Below are 17,965 nucleotides of genomic sequence, written 5' to 3'. Positions count from 1 at the left end.
CCGACGCGAGAGACCTAATCGAAATAGGGAGGAGGAGAGGGAGCTGCCAAATACACTCAAAATTCAAAAATAGAAAACGTGCAAACGCTAACGAGCTCAAGCAAACAAACAAACAAAAAAAAAAACAGAAAAGATGGAGAGATAACTGCCATATCACATGAAATTGTACCCATACACAGCGCCGACAGTTGACGTGTGAGTTTGCGTGCGTATGCTTGTGTTTCTCTTCAGCACATCAGTAACGCTTCGCTAAAAACTTCTCAGCAGTGGCTTGACGAGACTGCAGAAAACTCCCACGCGACATGTACTGCCATCAGAAAAGGAGAGCGAATCAAAATGAAAACATACCCCGCCCTTTTCTCGCTTGCGTAAGGCGCTGCTCCGCGCTTCCATACGATGACAGCGGGAAGACAAGAGCAAACCAAACCAAACCAAACAAAAAGAAACGCGACGACGGCAGAAGAGAAGGCCGTGAAGCTCGACAAAAAGAGACAACAGCAAAGCACAAAGAAGAAGAAACACACACACACACACACACACACACACCTGCCTCCATAGATCTATCAAAGTCTCATTACGCGCTGCCTGTCCCTCCCTCACGAGGGAAAGAAACCGGTGAGGAGAACGAGAAAAGAAGGTGAAAAACAAACAGGAAGACCAGCAACAGAGAGCGAGAGAGACAACTGGCATTGTGGTCTCGGTGAGAGGATTAAAATTTGGCAAGGGCATCAGCAAAACGAAGGCAAACGAGGAGTGCAAAAACCAAACGAAAAAAAGAAAATTAAAGTTTCGGTCGTATTGATGCACTCGCAGAGAGAGAGAGAGGCACACGCCAGCGAGACAGGCCGATAGATAGACTCAGGCAAAGGAGGAACTTTAAAGTTGTGTGCGGGTTCTAGTGCGCTTGGGTAGCAGACTGGGGGATCCCCGAGAGTGACAGGAGAGAAGGGAGCAGGAATTCAAGCTAAAGATGAGCTGAGAGGTTTGGTATAGACAGAGTGAGAAGGTACCAAACGCCTCTTCTCAACGCAGAACGCCTGTCCTGGACGTGCATCAGAAGGATTACTTGTAGAGAGGGCAACCGTCCAGGAACTGAGGCGGGTGGCCCGGGTACGACAGAGCTGACTCCTCATAGGACGGGAGTCCCTCTCGTTCCCGTTGTTGCTGCTGCTGTCGTCTGATGTTCTGGCTGACTTCGCCGCCAGCCGCCTGGAATATGTCGTCAACACCAGAGCCTTGCGCACTACTGCCACGGCCACCACCCCTACAGTGGCCGGAGAGGTTATTGTCACTGAAGGTTCTCCTTTCATGACCGCCACCGCCGCCGTGTGCGCGGCGACCACCACTATTGACAGCATCCGCCTTGAGTTCCTCGACTACCATTGAATCGCGCGGAAGGCGAGCTTTCTTGGATAAGAGCGGCGCGTCAAGTGCAATATACTCACACATTGCGTCCACCTCGTCTGCTGTTCGCGCCAGCCACACGCCACCAATATCGAAGAGAATGCGCTTGTGCAAGCTGCGAACGAGAGTCAGGTCCGCCTCACTCTTGCAATACAGTAGGTAACACCCCGCTCCGCGGCTTTCGAGGTGACTCGCGCAGGCTCCACAGGTGCGGTGCACAAGCCACAGAAGCTCCGCAGGCGTCGTCTCAAACCGCACTTGGCCAATAAAAAGGGCCATAGGGAGATTGTTCTCACCAGAGAAGCCGCTGCCGGTGCTGCCATTCGAGCTGGTGTGGTTGCCGTTGTTCGCGTGTGGGCCAGCTGTGCCGGAATTAGAGGTGGGTGGGAGATCGGCAGGAAACTGAATGTAGCGACAACGATCTTTCAGGGAGCGATGCACCACCTCCGATGGCAGCGCAAACATCGTGTCGAGGCGCACGCTGTGGCCTTGCATGAGAGGGGCATCCGCCGCCGATGGCCTCGTGCCGTGGCACGGACCACCGCACAGCATCCTACGAAACGGATCCCCTCCCATCTCAAATGTGTTGATCTGCGGGGAGTGTGTCGGGGTGGACAACTGTCTGGGACTGGAGCTACCGGAGAAGCTGAAGCTGTAGGGGTTGTGCCGGCCGCTGCGGTCCGTATCGGCGGCCATTTCGCTCGGCATCGGCGCCATGTACGGCGAGCGGGAGCCACCCCTGGTGCGGCAAGTGACCTTGATAGGACTGTCCTCGACCTCAATCAAGGTGCAGCTGTTGTGACGCCCCAGGAGTGTTGGATAGCTCATCTGCAGCGGTTCAGTGTACAGCGAACTCGAGAGGGGATCCTGCAGCTGTGCAGGCACTCCACCGCATTGCGCTGTAAACACGAGCGGCGGCGTACTAGGGCTCTTCGGCGGGTAGGTTGACGGCGGCACGCCAATGTTCGGGGAGTCCGGCATTCCTTGGCCGCAGCGCGGCTGCTGGACGAGGTGACTGTAGCTGCTGTTCTGCATGATGATGTGTAGGACGCTGCAGGCACGAAACGGACCCGATGAGGAAATAAAGGCCAGGAAAGTAAAGAAGGTGAGGTGGAAAATGGGGCGCAACTAGACGGGTCTAAGGGGGAGTGAAATGGTCGAGAACGACAACCCAGAAAGAGTGAAAAGAGGGAGAAAAAGGAAACCTACTCGATTAGCGCCGACACGGAGCGAGGTGCGCAGGCAACGTAAAGGAAGTGCGCCCCAAAGAAAAAGAAGGAGAGCGGGAGAGAGACGTACGGAGTCCAAAGGTACGCGGGATTCAATGACCAGCAAGTTAGTGAACAAGACGTGAGTAGGGGGCGAGCGGAAGAACACACGACACGCGCTCCTCGTCGTATGCGTGTGTCAGCCAAACAAGTCGACGAGAGCGAGGACTCGCACTGAAACGGTGACAAACAACGACACCCCCTTCCTCCCCCACAAAAAAAAAAAAATGACCGCTGGCTCGAAGAGTCAGCCAGTGCAGCAGGGCGGCGGGTGCGTGAAGTGGCGATGCTGGAGGAAGCGAAAGTGCGCAGGAGAGAGGGCCGAATCACACAAATGCAAAATACAAAAAAAAGAAGGAAACGCTACAATCATAGGAGACAGTGCAAGGGGGGCTGCGAGGGAGAGAGGTGAGGTGGAGGTGTGTGTAGAGGTGGGGAAGGGGAGGGGCCCAAAGCCTGGAGGAGCCGTGGAAGAAACGGCAGAGAGAGCGGGAAAAGGAAAAAGAGGGTTTAACACGAAACAGTAGAAGCCCCAAAACAAGAGTAGCGCAGTCACCGAGAACGAACGAAGAGGGAGGTGAGAGAGACACTCGAAAATAAAGTCCAAAAAAAAACGAAGGCACAATTGCGGGTACGCACAAGAGGTGATCGGTAAAGAGAGGGAAACAAGTCGGTGTGGGGGAGGGTTGAGTGGGTCGAGGAGATGCTGCCGCGACGGAGACACCTCAAGAAGCGAAGAAAAACAGCTGTCAAACAGAGGAGGAAGAAGTGAAACAACAACAACAACAAACGAGGAGTCACTTAGCACAACAAGCAGCAAGAGGGGAGGGGGAGGGACAAGCACAGCGGATCAGAGTTTTGAGAGAGAAAAGAGCGCCAACAACGAGAATTAAGACGGGAGAGAACAGGAAAAAGAAGAGCAGGAATACAGACGAGGGAAACACACGAGCTGAATTAGAGGGAAGCGACGCTAACGTAGCGAACTGAAAACAAGTACAAAACAGGGAAAACGAAACGAGAGAAAAAGGGAGGGGGAGCGTTGGAGGACGATAGAGCCGAACAGACAAAAGGGGTCTCTTATTCTGTCGCAAGCAAGCGATACAATCAGCACCGAGAAGAGAGGGTGCGCGCACACATGTCCACGGTAATCAAAAAAGAACGAAAACGAGAAATACAGAAGTGACAACACAGAAAAGAAAAACGTGCGGTGATGGACTGAGAAGAAAAGGGCGAACGAGCGAGACACCTTTTGCTTGTCGAGGAACTGAAATAGGTAATGGCAACACAGAATCAGAAGAAGCACAGGTGATACAAGAGAAGGCGAACAGACGGAATCAAAGAAGACGGGGCCTACACGGAGAAGGAAAGACCAAAAAATGAGGACTACCAAACAACGTAGAGGGGAGGGGGGGGTCTGGTAGCGGAAGAAGCAGCAAAGACACACGCTGTAATGACGACACCCCAATCCATACAAACGCAAACAAAAAATCACCCGTGTGTTATGGTGTGTATTGAGATGCCGTGGTGTGTCAGCGTGCTCTTTCGTTGTCCAGCAAAAATGTTGTCGCTCTTCTTCTTTTTCTCCTCAGGCGTGCGAGTTCCTCACGTTTGGTGTATCCTCCTTGAGGTCTGCGATGTGATTCTTTCAGGGGGTATAGCCACTGTACAAGATGTGACCTTCGCTTGAAGTGGTCTGTCAGCGCGATCCTGAACCTCACGTGCGTTTTAGAAAACGGTAGACACACAGACCGACGAGAAGCACGAGAAGCAAAAAAGAGTGGCGAAGGACGATGAAGACGAAGAGACAAACAGAAAGATGTACCACTGGAAGCACGATGAACACAACATAACAACGGCAATACACAACAGTAGTGACGACAACAGAGGTGGTGGAAGACCAGCAAGGCTTGTGCTACTGTTTCTTCCCGGAGGCTTCTTCTACGATGCGGTCCTTGATAGCGCACAGTCTTCGATCACTTTGAAAGAAACAACTGCCCTTGAATGAGCGGCGTCTACTACTGTAGCTTTTGCTGCCACGACCTGATCGAGAATAGCGAAAGAAACAAAGGGGTATGTTCTCAGAGGAAGCGAAGATGCACACACACACACACACACACACACACACAGGCACACGCGCACACGAATATAAGTAACAAACAAGCAGTCGCAGCGCTGTGGTAGGAGCAGCGGTGAGGTGAGTGATGAGGATCGTGAGACAATAGAGTTCTCGGTGTAGGGCGAATGCCTTGAGGTTGGTGACGATAATGATCAGAACAATACTAACACAAAGTGGTTCGAGTTGTGATGCGCTCCTCTTGTGTGCAGAAGGGCAGAACAAAGAAGTGTGTGTCTGTGGGAGAGGGGGGAGGGAGGGGATAAGATGCGGCAGCGATGAAACGGCGGCGCAGATACCTTCGACAGTATCCGTTACGAAGAATGTGGAGTAAGAGGAAGGGCGTGTATGAGTGGAGTTATGGTCTTCGTTTTCCCGTTCCTTAGTCGCTTAATTCCTTTAAAAATGCACAGGAATAGTAGGAGCGGCAGTACACACACACACGGGTCTGTATAGAGCGCGAGAAAACGCTCAGAACGCTTCTTGCTTCGCTCCCTGAGACTGGTTGCTCACTGTACTTCTTATTTTGATCGGTCTTCCGTCACAGCGTTGGTCTTTTTGCCGTTTCGCGATGAGTTCTAGGGCAGTGAATGCCTCGTCCGCTTCTTCTTCCCTCCCTCACCGCTTCGCTCACCGAGTGACGCACCCTGTGCCGCTGCTATCGGAATAGTTACGTGTGATTGTCGCCTGTGCGAGGTGTGTGGACGATAATATATATATATATATATATACGTATGTATATATCTATACGGCTTCGCTTTTTAGGTTAGCGTGCACTAGCGAAAAACAAAAAGAAAATGTGTCCTCTTCGTATCGGTATCGATGCGCGAGTGGCGCTGAGGAATGCACGAAAAAAAAAGTGGGAGGCTGACGAGGCAAACTGAAAGTACGCGCGAGTCACCGCTGTGATGCACTACAGGAGAGGGAAGGGGTGGCACATTCGGAGTAAAGGAGCAACGAGTGAAGTGAGAGGGGGGGGGGGAGGGAAGGGATAGGGCAGCATTACGAGATCCCGCAAGTGCCTGTGGTGCAGTCCAAGACTAGAGCTTGGGAAACAGAGACTGCATGTGTAAGCAGCCCCGCAAAGATCGAGCAATCGGTGATGCGTCCACCATTCTGGGACCTTTTCGCACGCAGATGTGCACACACGAAGGAATAACAAGTGCGCCACGGCGAGGCCATCACTGTAGGTTCACATGTGCACATGCAACGTAGATCACCAGAGTGGCGTTTTTCTTTGGTGTTCTGGAGAGGAAGCGAGGCACGATTGAATACATGTGACCTGAGTAAGTTGGTGCGCCCATGAGTGTACTTGGTGGAGTGTCCGGTTGGCGTAGCGGTGTCGCTGCAGAAAGACGGCGCCGTACGATGGCGCGCCCATGCGCTCACCTAAGCAGTGCGTCAGATGATGCCGTCCCTGTCCGAAGCCCAGCGCACACCAGAGAGCAAAACCAAAGAGCAGGAAAAACAAACAGACACACAAAAAGAAACACTGGAGGAGGACCACAAACGATGCAGCACACATCCCCCTACTTGCGCTGCATCGTTTTTTTTTTTCATGTCTCTGGGCCGAGGAAGTCCCCCGCCGCCACTCTTTTCGTGTTCCGCGCTCTCATTCATTCTTCTGTCTCGCCCCATTGCCACCGTCTGCGGTGCAGCAAAACACGTCCCATCTCACAATAGCGCACAAAACAAAAAATGATTAAAGGCCAAAATTTACATCCGACACCACACATGCGTGGAGGCTTGCCACGAAACACAGAGCAGAGGCACGCAAGCGAAAAGCGACTGGCGCACTTGGCGATGGCAAGGGTGGCATGGTGCCCAGCAACAGATGTGTATTCGCAATTAGCTCTTGGGCACACCGCCAGCCTCCCTCACACGTCGTGCACCACGAAGCTGTGCTGAGTCAGGGCAACGCGCAGTTCAGGACAGAGGGCAGTGAACTGCTCGTTAGCGATGGCGGCGTAGCGCCACCGCGCCATCCGTCCACCAGCACGGTACTGTCGAAGCTCCGCAGCGCCTCCGTCGCTGTCGTTACGGCTAACTTCCTCCCCAGCCGCATCTGCTGTCCCACTGGGTACATTACGCTGCGGCGCAGTGCCTGCCTCCGTGTGCGCTATCTTGGCCGCACGGAAGCGGCGGAGTGCTGCCTCCTTGCCGAGGACATGCACTCCCTTCGGTCCGCGGCCGTACGTGACACTTGCAACGTCCTTCTCAGTGACCCCTTTGGCGGTGGTGGCTCGGAGTTCAGCGTCAAGGTCTAGGAGAGGTTGCGTCAGCACAGTCACACCGGACAAGAGGTGGTGGTACTCCATCGACCCTGCGGTTGACGCCCCTGTGGCGTCACCCTTGCGGGATCCCACAGGATTGGCCAACGAAGGCAGGCGCAGCACAAACTCGCCCTCCTCCAGTAGCACGACATGGCGCGACATGAATGCGTATCGGCAAAGAATCGGCGCGGCATTGCTGTCGCAGCCCTGTCCTGCTTCGACATTCCAGCAGCCGTGGTTCGCGTGCAAGTGCACCGGCACACAGGCAATGTGGACCGGGTGGATGTGGGTGAAGGCGCCCATTGGGGTGCGGTGGACGAAGTGCTTGTGGAGGAGCTGATACGGGGCGTATAGGTAAAAGAAGGCAACAGGGAAAGGAAGCGCCCAGACAACGATGTCACCCGTTGCCTCGGTGACAATGCGCACGGCACTCCTGCGCTGAAAGGCGGCCCCTAGGTTGGGCACGACAGCGCTGCCGCCAGCAGTCGAAGTATGATACTTGGCGTAGATAGACAGACAGTCGAGAACCTCGGCGTCGCCGACCCACTGGCCTGGCAGGACTCGGTTCACTCGTAGCAGATCCGTGCCAGCTTGCACCTCTGCGTAGGTGCGCGTCGCCTGGAGCGATACAGGGAGAAGGTAGATACTGTCGCAGTGGCTACCCTCCACATAGAGGGTTTGACCGCTGCGCACGTATACCGGGATCAAGTTTTCCGAGATCTTCTGCATAACATAGCCCCACTGTGTGTCCTGCTTCTTCCGCAGGGTCCAGTAGTTCTCCTCCGCGATGGTGAGAGAGGTGGGATCACGTACGGAGTCGCGCCGCAGTGCCGGCGGGGCCTCTGGCTCGGGAAGTACTTGCTGACGGAGACTAAGGAGGAGATCGGTGGCTGCTACCGCAACGGCCGACGGTGTAGCCAAATCCCTTGATTCCACTGCTTCGAGAGGCTTCGGGACGTTGGACCACACCAGCCGCCCTCCGAGCACGGTGCGCTGCGCCAGCGATCGGGACATGAAGGCGCATCGTACCACCTCGACACACTCGACACCCCACGTCGTACCCGCCGGCGGGGCCGCTGCTGCAGTCGCAGCAGCACCGCCTTCGCTTGACGAGTCGTAGGTCACATATGTCAGTTCCATCATTGGCGCCACATCCGCTACGGATAACGAAGTCACCGAGTTGGAGCCCAGCTCGGATTTCTTGCACGCGTTGTAGGACATGCGCAACTCCCTTGATTTTTTTTCTAAAGATGAGGCGTTCGTCTGTGCCGTCTGAGGCGCATCGTAGCGATGAATCAGAGTAGTAGACCTCCCAAAGAGCCCTGGCACGGCCGAGGCGCCACGCTCCACCGCCATGAACACCTTCTCCGCCATCTGCGCAGCCCACAGAGCTTGGGTAGCAGAGTCGGAAGAGGATGTCGATGAAGCGCCACCCGAAACTGTCGCCGCCACGCTATCGGCTGTTGCGCGCTGCATTCGCAATTCATTGAGCAAGCACTGTGCACGAAGCATCTTCTTCTCACTATCCGTGATAAGCGTGTCGTCCAGCACAAGTGTCGTCAAAGACGGCGTCATTTGAGCCAGACGCGAAATGGCTGGGACAAGCGCCGCCGCCACCGGGTTGCCGGAGACATCCAGCACCTTCAGGGAGGGGTGGCCCTGTAGTGCCTCCAGCATGTGGCGCAGCACCGCGTTCCCGCCTTTCAACGTGCTGGCGTCGCAAGGTGCCGTGAAGTCCATTGAGAGATGAGTGAGTCGCAGCGTTGTCAAGTCCGGCAGCAATGAGCACATCACCTCCCCTCCCTCGCTTGCACGACGCGAGCCCGCGCCCCAGAGTGGTGCCAACACGACAGGCAGCGTAACCATGTCTTTCTTTCCAGAAAGAGGTCGTCGCTGGCTGTCGCTTCGCTGTTTGGTAACGCAGTGCACACGAAGCACGTCACCAAGGGCCAGGAGTGTGGTCGGTCCCGCGTAGGTAGCGCTGAGGTCAATCTCCGTTACAGGGGAGATGAGCTCGCCAGCCCACTCGTGACCGCGCTCGCTGGCGCTGCCATCAACATCTTTTCCTTCTGTGACCGACGCCACGTGAAAGAGATCTGCCCAGTACCGGGGTATGTGCAGGGCGCCGTGGTAGGAGGCGAGGAGTGAGAAGTATTGGAAGAGAGGGCTCAAAGGTGTGGCGGGCTGTTGAGGAGCAGTTGACGAGCCAATGTGTGATGTACTCGTGCTGTTACCATCGGCACCGCTATCCCAGCTTATCTCCACCTCGCTCTCACTTTGTGCTTTCCAGTCATCACCGGGATCGGCCGCCTGCTTTGACCCGCGGCCCAGTCCGCCGTTAGTCAAGCTGCCCTTATGCCGTGCGACGTGCATCGATGAAGAGACACCAGCATAGACGCACTCACATGGGAGATGCTAGCCGCTGTAGAACCCACTTTTTCTCTTGTCGTTGCTGCGGAATCAGAAAGACAACGATGGGCGCTCTCTCGGAAGTCTGGAAGTCGGAGAAGACGGCAATGACGGGCAAGAAGTCGCGGGAGGGTGCACAAATGTTCGTCTGTTGTGCGTCTTTGAGTCACACGGGTATGCAAATATGGCCGCTCTGAGTACACACTCGGTAGAGAAAGACGGGGTGCGCCAGGGGCGTCCACAGAGCGATAGGAAGAAAAAAAGAGACCGCGGCGGGGCTGTGGCACGCAGAGAGAGAGAGAGAGAGAGAGAAAATGCGTAGGAAAGGCGGAGACACGAAGCACGCAGGACGCTGCAGCTCACAGACTGCAGTTGCCTCACTCCGATTCAGAACCATCCGAAAAATACAAACTAAAAAAAAAAAACGACACTTTCCTTCTCGCTTCTGGAAGCCGAAGGGCTTACCAGTTGGAAAGCGCTACGTGGTGCGAAGGCGAATGGACGTTTAAGGAAATCAGGCAGCCGTGAGCCGCAAGGCACGCGCGTGATACAGGTACACTGCCACAGCCATTTGTTTCTTCCGTCTCTTTTCGGATTGCCTGTCCTTAGCCTCCAACCCCCGTTTGTGCCTCGCTATCGCGAGCCGTATTGGATGGCAGCCTCTGCGGTGTACTAGAAGTTTTGTTGCTGCTGCTGTTGTTGTTATTTAGGAAGATGAATTTTGGGGAGACGTTTGCACTCCGGTGACGCGTCTGTTCGCTTTTCTGTGCCGCTTCACTGATCCGCAAGGCAACGGTATAGCGCGACACGCGCCCACAAGGCTGCCCCCACACCACAGCAAGAGGGAGGCACACACACAGACACACAGCCGGATCAGAACAGCACAGGTACGCACGCCTCTCAAACCATCACAAGCACAGAGGAACCAAAAAAGGGGAAAAGAAAAACAGCACAAAGACCGCAGAGGAGAGCGCGCGCGCACCCACCCACCCACGCACGCACGCCGCCTTCTGCACCGCCACTCTCCATCTCTCCCTCCCACGACACTGGGTGAGACAAGAGTCAACACAGAAAGAGTAATAATACTAGACAACTACGATAGAACAGCAGAGAGTTTTGCTTGCGATAAGTCCCCCACCCCCAATTCCACCACGTACAGGCCGCCCACAACTCAATGGGCACACAACCACAACTCCTCTCCACCGCTTTGCCGCGCCACAGGTGAATCCCGGCCCTCTAGGAGGAGCCCTCCGGCCGCCGAATCGGGACATGCGTCGTACGGGTTCTTCCCGCCCTTCCGCGGGTACGTGCTGCGCGACCGGCGCCAGATGCACCGGAGTGGACTGCACGCCTTCATGCACGCAGACAGGGTCCAGGGTTCTGCTCGGGGTCGGCGGCAGCGGGGCCCGTCGTACGGGTAACAGTGGGTGCTGTGGGGGCGCGTACCGGGTGAGCGCAAGGATGACGCCGGCCAGACCCCGACCCTCCGAGGCACTGCACCCCGCCCGCATGCTATACCTCCCACTGAGTCACTTCACACGGTTGCATTCCATAAAAGAGGGTCGCAATTCTTCATTTTGGAGTGTGGTGGACCCAATTGACGTTCGCGGTGTTCTCGTCATGTTGCTGGCAACGGTGTCTCATCAGACCACCCGGTTGGATGTGAGAGATGCCGCATGCTTCGCACAGATGCACTGTAGAGGTGATTTACATGGACCGCTCCGTCTCGTGTTCCTCCATTGGACTTGCTCCTCTGGTATGTGGATGATTTGCTTAGATGCGATACACCATGCCCGCAATGCTTGGCAGCGCGTGCGTGCAGTGTTCGCCTTTTCCCATCCCAGCGCCTGCTTCAGGACGGCACCCTTGTATGGAGTCCCCGCGGCTTTCATTCATCCCACCTGTCGATGTCGCAGAAGGCGTGTTTAGATGGCGTTGTCCGCATGCTCCGCGAGAGGTGGAATCCTGCCATGCGCCTCTGCCAGCAGGGGCACACCACCCTGCTCTGGATCGGCACACCCTTGACAGGTTTGCGTGTGTCGGGTGGAAAAGGCCCGTGGAGAAGCACGTGTCTGCGCAGAAGGGGGTCACCGATTGAAGCTCTGAAGGGGCGCAGGAAAGGAACAGCGAGAAGCACCCGATGGCCGAAAGCCCATGCAGCGCCACCGAAGGGCGCGTAATCACATCACCGCGTGCACGGTTATAGTGTGAAAGGAGGTGTGCTGCGTGATTCGAGCAGTACGCGAGTCTCGAGGGGAATGCCAGGAACAACGACGAGTGGGACGCCCTCGTAGAAAACACGAGCGGGACTGGCAAAGCTGGCGGGGTGGAGGTATCACAATACTAGCGAAGCAGTAGGCCGAGCATCATCTGCAGTTGTTGCTGCGACTGCCAGTCTCCCACCGTTGCCGCAATCCATAGTGCAGACAGAGGTGTCTGTGCGGAACAGGAGTGATCAAGAACATTTCGTGCCACCAGGTCGCTCGTAGGGATGTAGGCTGCCATGGAGTGTGCCCATCTTGTAGGTTCACCGCAGCTCGCCAGACCGTGATGGCTTCACTTTCGTCCTTGCGAGCGAGGGGTGGAGGTGGGGGTTAAATCTATACACGTTTCCAGTTGACTGGGCACGGAGACGCCACTGCTGTGCTTCTTCTCTGGCGCCGTACTGGAATGCTGAAAAGCCGTGAGCCCAAAGGCCCTGCAGGTCGAAGGTGGTGAAATGTGTCTCTTGCAGAATCGAGGCTCGCGAGAAAGACTCCTCACAGGGCCTGGACGACCAACAGTGTCGGGGATCGTTCAGTCTCCTTGCAAACGCGCTGCGTATAGCACAGCCTGTGTCGAGAATTAACCACGACATCACCACAACACGCCACAAACATAAAAACAATAGACCACTGCGCATGTTCGCGCTGCACCGTCAACACAACGCACAGTGAGCGGGGCCTCAATGTGATCATGACTGCGCTTGTCTCTGGCACAGCCCCGGTTCAGACTGGTCCGCCGACACAAAGAGTCCGCACAGCCGTACCCCAGGGCAGGCTGCTTGGCTTTCCCACAAAGAGTGTGGCACCAGACCCTGAGCTGCCGCCGGTGAGGCGACTCGCATCATCAGCAGAAAATAGAAAAGGAACCCCAAAGAGAGAGAGAGCAACCTGCGATTTGAGAAGCATCCAATTCGCAAGCGCACTTTCGGGAGAGGTGCACACCCACATATCCGTGTACTGGTGAGGAGCCATAGGAAAGGGAGAAGTGCGGTCGTGTGCTTCGCGTCCCTCTGTGCATTGCGTCCGCTGGTGATCATTCGAGAAGAGGGGAGGTGGACAGAGAGAAAGCGCGCGCACACACACAGGCACACACAACAGGAAAAAACTCTTATATGTATGTGTGCAGCGGTACACATGGAGCATGAGAGAGGCATGAGGGGAGAGGGGAGACGCGTGTGAGAGGCAACAAAGGGAGAGGCGCTAGCACGTAAACAAAACGGCAAGCCACAGAGAGGGAGAGAGCGGGACATCAAGCATATCAGTGGATGCCAAAAAAAAAAAAGAACTCAAGTAGAGAGAGCGCAGCGACTGCGTGGCTGAAGAGGGTACGGTGGGGAGAGAGGAAGGGAGGAGGGGGGGGGGGGGGGAACGGGGCTGGAGGCAGCAAGAGGTGGTGAAAACGCAATGGCCCTCTTTGCTTCTTGTGCCATTTCGCCCAGTTTACGAAGGCAGTGGAACGCCTTTACGAGCGGAAAAAAAGAAGGGCACGCCGAAAGTGTTCTATTTTGTTACTTCGCTTCTTCTCACAGTAGCCGCACAGCGACGTTTACTCCCCTTGCGTGCCTTTTGCCCCCACTCTTTCGTCTGCGCAGAGTGCGCCGTCAGAGTCTCTGCTGAGGAGGAGTTGAGGTAAGGGCGAACGCGCAGGTGTTCGCGCAGTGGCAGGAAGACGGAGCTACCACCACGAGAAGGCAGACAGACAAAAAAAAAAACAAAGAGAAGACGACTCTGCGTGCCAGGAAGGACCCGGAGAAAGGCGTACACAGACAGGAAAGTAGGCACACACACACACACAAAGAAAGGCATTTTGATGGAGGTTTCTGCGATTGAGTGTGCACTGCTGCGGGTGCTGGTGGTGACTCCGGGCTGGAGACACGTGTCGATCTGGGGGTCGTGCTTACAGAGGCGCCTCTCCTCACAGAGAAGAAAATTACCATCGGTGCCTACCATGAAGAGAGGACAGCGCCGTAGATGGCAGCGCTCGTTCCCCACACCACGGCAATAACACCAGCCAGCAGCAGTGCGTAGGTGCCAAGGAAGTGGCCCCAGCCAACGCGAGCGACCGAGAAGCTGCCCGAGTACATCATGAACAGCGATGGGAAGATGAAGCCAACGAAGCCCCCGCAGAAGCCACCCAGCAGACCAAAGACAGTGGTGATGCGCGGGATAAAGAGGCCGGCGGCGAGGGCCCCCGCAGCTTGTAGGGCACACAAGAGAGCATTCTTCCACCAGGGCACGCGAGATACATCGGTGCCTATCATGTAGTAGACGCAGTCGCGGCAGGGTATCAGATGCAGCGCGAAGCCTACGCAGATTTTGAGCATCATGCCAGCGTACGAAACGGCCATGAGATGGTCCTTGAGGGGGTTGTACATGGCCAAGATGGAGTCGTTCACCTCAGGACCAAAGTCAAGGTAGCCGAAGAGACCTGTCAGGAAGTAGAGCACGGCGCACAGCGACATTCCGAGGAGTGCTGACAGGAAGACGCGGTGAACGGAGAACTTGTACATCTCACGTGAGATCTCCGGCGCATTCACCTGCGCTATGAAGGCAAACATGAGGCTCGACAAGCCCTTGATCGCCGTGTTGCCGGTTTGGAAAACGACAAGGTCGTCCCTCATGCCGCGTTCCTGCAGGCTCTGGGCAGAGTGAATGATGCAGGTGATAGTGAAGAAGACAACAAAGAGGATGGCCACTGTCGACACAATGCGCAGCGAGTTGATCTCCTTCAGCACGCACATGGGGAGTATCACGGCGATCCACAGCATCGATGTAATGAGCCGATAGCCCGGCTCGGACTTGATGTAGTCCGAGGCAGCTGGCGAGTTCTTCAGGAAGCCGGTGAGAATACTCTTGAGGGCAATGATGTACGAGACATCACCGCCAAAGCAAAGCACCCACATGACAAAGACCACAAAGTAGTCCCAGCCGCGGCCCATCAAGCGGCGCGCGATGATCTCCCAGTTGTACAGCGCGGTTTTGTGCGACACAATGGCGAGCAGCACAAAGGAGTACACCGCCATGGTCACCACGACCATCAAGTAGATCACAGCCATCCCTATTCCACTCATCTGAAAGGCCGCAGGGAGTCCGATGATGCCTCCACCAATCGTGGAGCTGGCGATGCTGAAGGCCGAGGAGAGGATGCCACCATACGGCATGATCACCTGCAGTATCTGCAAGACGGGATTGGTGGTGTGGCGGCGGCGCCACACACGCTCCTCACGGTCGCGTCGCTCCGCCGCAAGGATCTCCTGCATGATGTCTATGTTAGCCAATTGCTGTTTGTACCCTTCTGCTACTGGCTCACGCTCATCGCTGAGCGAGAAGGACTCAGCCTTCTTGGATTCCTCGGTTTTACAGTCCACGTCGCTAGCTCCCACCACAACCTCATCCGCCAGGTACTCCTGGTTGAGGTCATCGTTCAGCATGTCCAGCCCGTCCTCGCCGTACTCCGGCGGGTCTTCTGGCATGTTGTCCAGGACCGCCCGGCCCTGCCCGTGCTGAAGATGTAGCGCATCGTTAGCGCTGTGGTTTCCTCTGGTCGGCATATCTCACGTTGCGTTCGCTTGTCGAGGCACACAGAGGGAAGTGGGGAAAGTGTTGGTGCAGGTGGATGAGCCTGTGCGCTCCTTACAACTCTTTTATTGCCTCGGTTTTCGCTTCTTGGGCCTCTTACTTGATGAGCTCACATGCGCAGTCCAGACAAGACTCGAGAGCAACTCGTAGACGATAGGGGAGGGAGGTGGTGACACACACGCAGGTCAAAGAAGGCGGTGTGCGTGTTGCGCGTATACGACCGGATGAGGAGGGAGGAGTTGGAGGAGGAGCCAGACGGAGGTGACAGAGAAATGTGCGACAGGGAGAGAGAGAGAAAGCAACGCTGAACAAGACAGCAGGTACTGGGAGAGCTAGAGGGAACAGCCCGACCTGATAGGGAGAAGGAGTGCAGTCGTGAAGCAGAGGAGGTCCATCATAAGCACTCCCTTAATGAAGACGGTTACCAGGCATTAGGCCCATTTCCGAAGAGCCAAGCACGGCGCCAGCTCTCCTTCGTGAGACTCGGCTGAAGCCCGGTAAAGGTGCTCATCCCGCGCGCGCCTGTTACACGCAGTCCTATTGTGTTTCTACAAGTGGCGATTGATGTATCTCTTCGACGTTAGGTTAGAGGAACTCTGCAAAGCGAGAAAGAAAGGTGAAGCGGGTCACCTGTGAGAGACTTCTTCTCTCTCCCGGCACGGTGGACAGAGCAGCAGCAGCGTTGTCACTCCCCGTTGATCATAGTGGGGTGGCGGCGGGCCACACATGCCAGCAACGGCGCTCATCGTCAGAAAGGGAAGCGAAAAAAGCGAAGGAGGTGACACCGCTCTGCACGATCAGAGCAAGGGGGAGGTGCTGCGATCACCATGCCGCACCACGAGCCTAAACGTGCGCCTGAGAAGCACCAAGGCTGCAGAGACGGGAGAGACGCGAAGCGGTCGTGAAGAGACAGGTACGAGAGAAAGAGAAGAAGAGACCACCTAATGACCAGTGCTGAACCCACACACATCAATGCGCACGTACAGGAACGACGCCAACTGAAGATCCGAAGCAAATTAACGCAGAATAAGAGAGAACCAGCGAAACAACGCTGAAGAAGGAAGGGACAGGCGAAAAGGGCCGTGTCACCGACTCGCTCCTTCGTGACCTGTGCTTGTTTCTATGGGTGACGTAGCCAGCGGGAGGCACAGCACAACACACACACACACACACCCAATTACTCACCTTGCACACTCTGCATAACCCCATCGCAGTAGCTTCGCTGATTCGAGGGCGCACAGTCTCAAAATAAAGCGCACGTACACAGAGAGAGACACACAGACGCACGCCAGAGAAACTAACGGGGTACTGCTCAGGGGAAAGCGAGCGGCATGGCCGCAAGAAGAAGTGAAGAGAGGGGAAAGAAAGGCTGTGTGGTGGTGTGTGCCGAGTGGAAAATTGAAGAAGGCGCCGCATCTGAATCGAAAGCGGAGTGATGCAAAACGCGGGTGCGGAGAATACCCCAGTAATAAGAGCTGAGGGGGAGAAAAAGCGAAGGAGGCGTGATGCCATCGTCAGTTGTGCTTAGACACTTGGCATCACCCTCCTTCATTGGCTCGTATCCGACCCACACCACATCGTAATCGAGGAAGGCATCAGGAAAAAGAACAAAGCAGCACTCCAGCTGGTCTTCCTAGCCGCCCTCCTCCTCCGTCCCAACCGCCCATTTTTCGACGTTTCGCCGTGCAACCACTCCTGCGTGTGGCGCTGCTGCACAACCGCTGCCATCGAGCCCTCCCTCGCCCATCGCGCTGTCCGTCCGCAAGGCGGCAAGGGCAAAGGACAAACACTAAAAACCGGAGGAGGGGGAGGAGAGATGATGGCATCCCCCCGGGCACGAGAGCACGTGAAGAAGGCACAACTGGAGGGGGGGGGAGTGGAAGTGGCCACGAAGAAGGATGAGGGTGGCACCCCTGGACGGCAACACCTGATAACGCATGTCCGCCGCCAGAGAGAGAAAGAGATGCACGTTGTGTTACGCATGGAAAAATGTGGCAGCGTGCACGTTGTAAAGAACGGCTGTGCGTATCCCCCCTCCTCCCTCCCTCTCCAATTTGCTCGAAGTACGCCGCAGAGACAGGAGGAGTGGAAAACAGAAAAGGAAAGAGGGGATGGTACACAGTGGAGGGGTGGGTGGACCACAGCCCCGACAGAAGCCACACAAGCACACCGCCGCACAGCCTCCAAATAAGCACGCTGAAGAAGTTGTGACGCAGACGAGAGAAGCATCCAGCCAACGTGTGCGGCGCATAACAGGAAGAGAAAGTCGGTCCATTTTTGCCGCCTATGCAGAGCCATAAAGTTGCATGGAAAAGGGGGGGGTAGGGAAGAATGAGAACCTCGGAGCTGCGAAAGCGCTAGTGACGGCAGGAGATGGGCGGAAGTAGAAGGGAGAGGTGGCGGAGGTTATGAACGGATCAGCAAGACCAAAAAGGCAAAAAAAAAACGAGTTCGCATTGAAGGAAACGGAGAAGTGACGCTTTACAGCGAAGTAATTCGGGGGAGCCCTAAAAGAGGGGAAGACAGAGGGGTGAGGCAGTGGCGGCCAGTGCGGGAGTACGGGGAGGGTACAGCGGTAGAAAAGCGCGGTGGCGGGTCTCTGAGAAGGGAAGCGCGAGAAGACCAAATAAATTAGAACTTTTCACCTCCGTATTA

The 17,965-nt window shown here is 55.8% G+C and overlaps 3 protein-coding genes across 3 annotated transcripts; all 3 read right to left on the bottom strand.

Annotated features, from left to right (window-relative positions):
• Positions 1-1,062: 1,062 nt before the first annotated feature.
• On the bottom strand, positions 1,063-2,439 carry LBRM_27_0790 (conserved hypothetical protein; the record flags this gene model as incomplete). The annotated part of the gene is made up of 1 exon (XM_001565788.2): positions 1,063-2,439. One exon carries the CDS (start codon positions 2,437-2,439, stop codon positions 1,063-1,065), a length of 1,377 nt encoding a protein of 458 aa, XP_001565838.2.
• Positions 2,440-6,662: 4,223 nt separating this feature from the next.
• LBRM_27_0780 (hypothetical protein, unknown function) lies at positions 6,663-9,431 on the bottom strand (the record flags this gene model as incomplete). Its single annotated transcript, XM_001565787.1, has 1 exon — positions 6,663-9,431. One exon carries the CDS (start codon positions 9,429-9,431, stop codon positions 6,663-6,665), a length of 2,769 nt encoding a protein of 922 aa, XP_001565837.1.
• Positions 9,432-13,674: 4,243 nt separating this feature from the next.
• Positions 13,675-15,282, bottom strand: AAT23.2 (putative amino acid permease; the record flags this gene model as incomplete). Its single annotated transcript, XM_001565786.2, has 1 exon — positions 13,675-15,282. One exon carries the CDS (start codon positions 15,280-15,282, stop codon positions 13,675-13,677), a length of 1,608 nt encoding a protein of 535 aa, XP_001565836.2.
• Positions 15,283-17,965: the final 2,683 nt, after the last annotated feature.

The sequence above is a fragment of the Leishmania braziliensis genome, chromosome 27, assembly GCF_000002845.2.
Source record: "Leishmania braziliensis MHOM/BR/75/M2904 complete genome, chromosome 27".
In the NCBI taxonomy this organism is placed as follows: Eukaryota; Euglenozoa; class Kinetoplastea; order Trypanosomatida; family Trypanosomatidae; genus Leishmania; species Leishmania braziliensis.
This window is presented reverse-complemented; position numbering and strand designations above follow the sequence as displayed.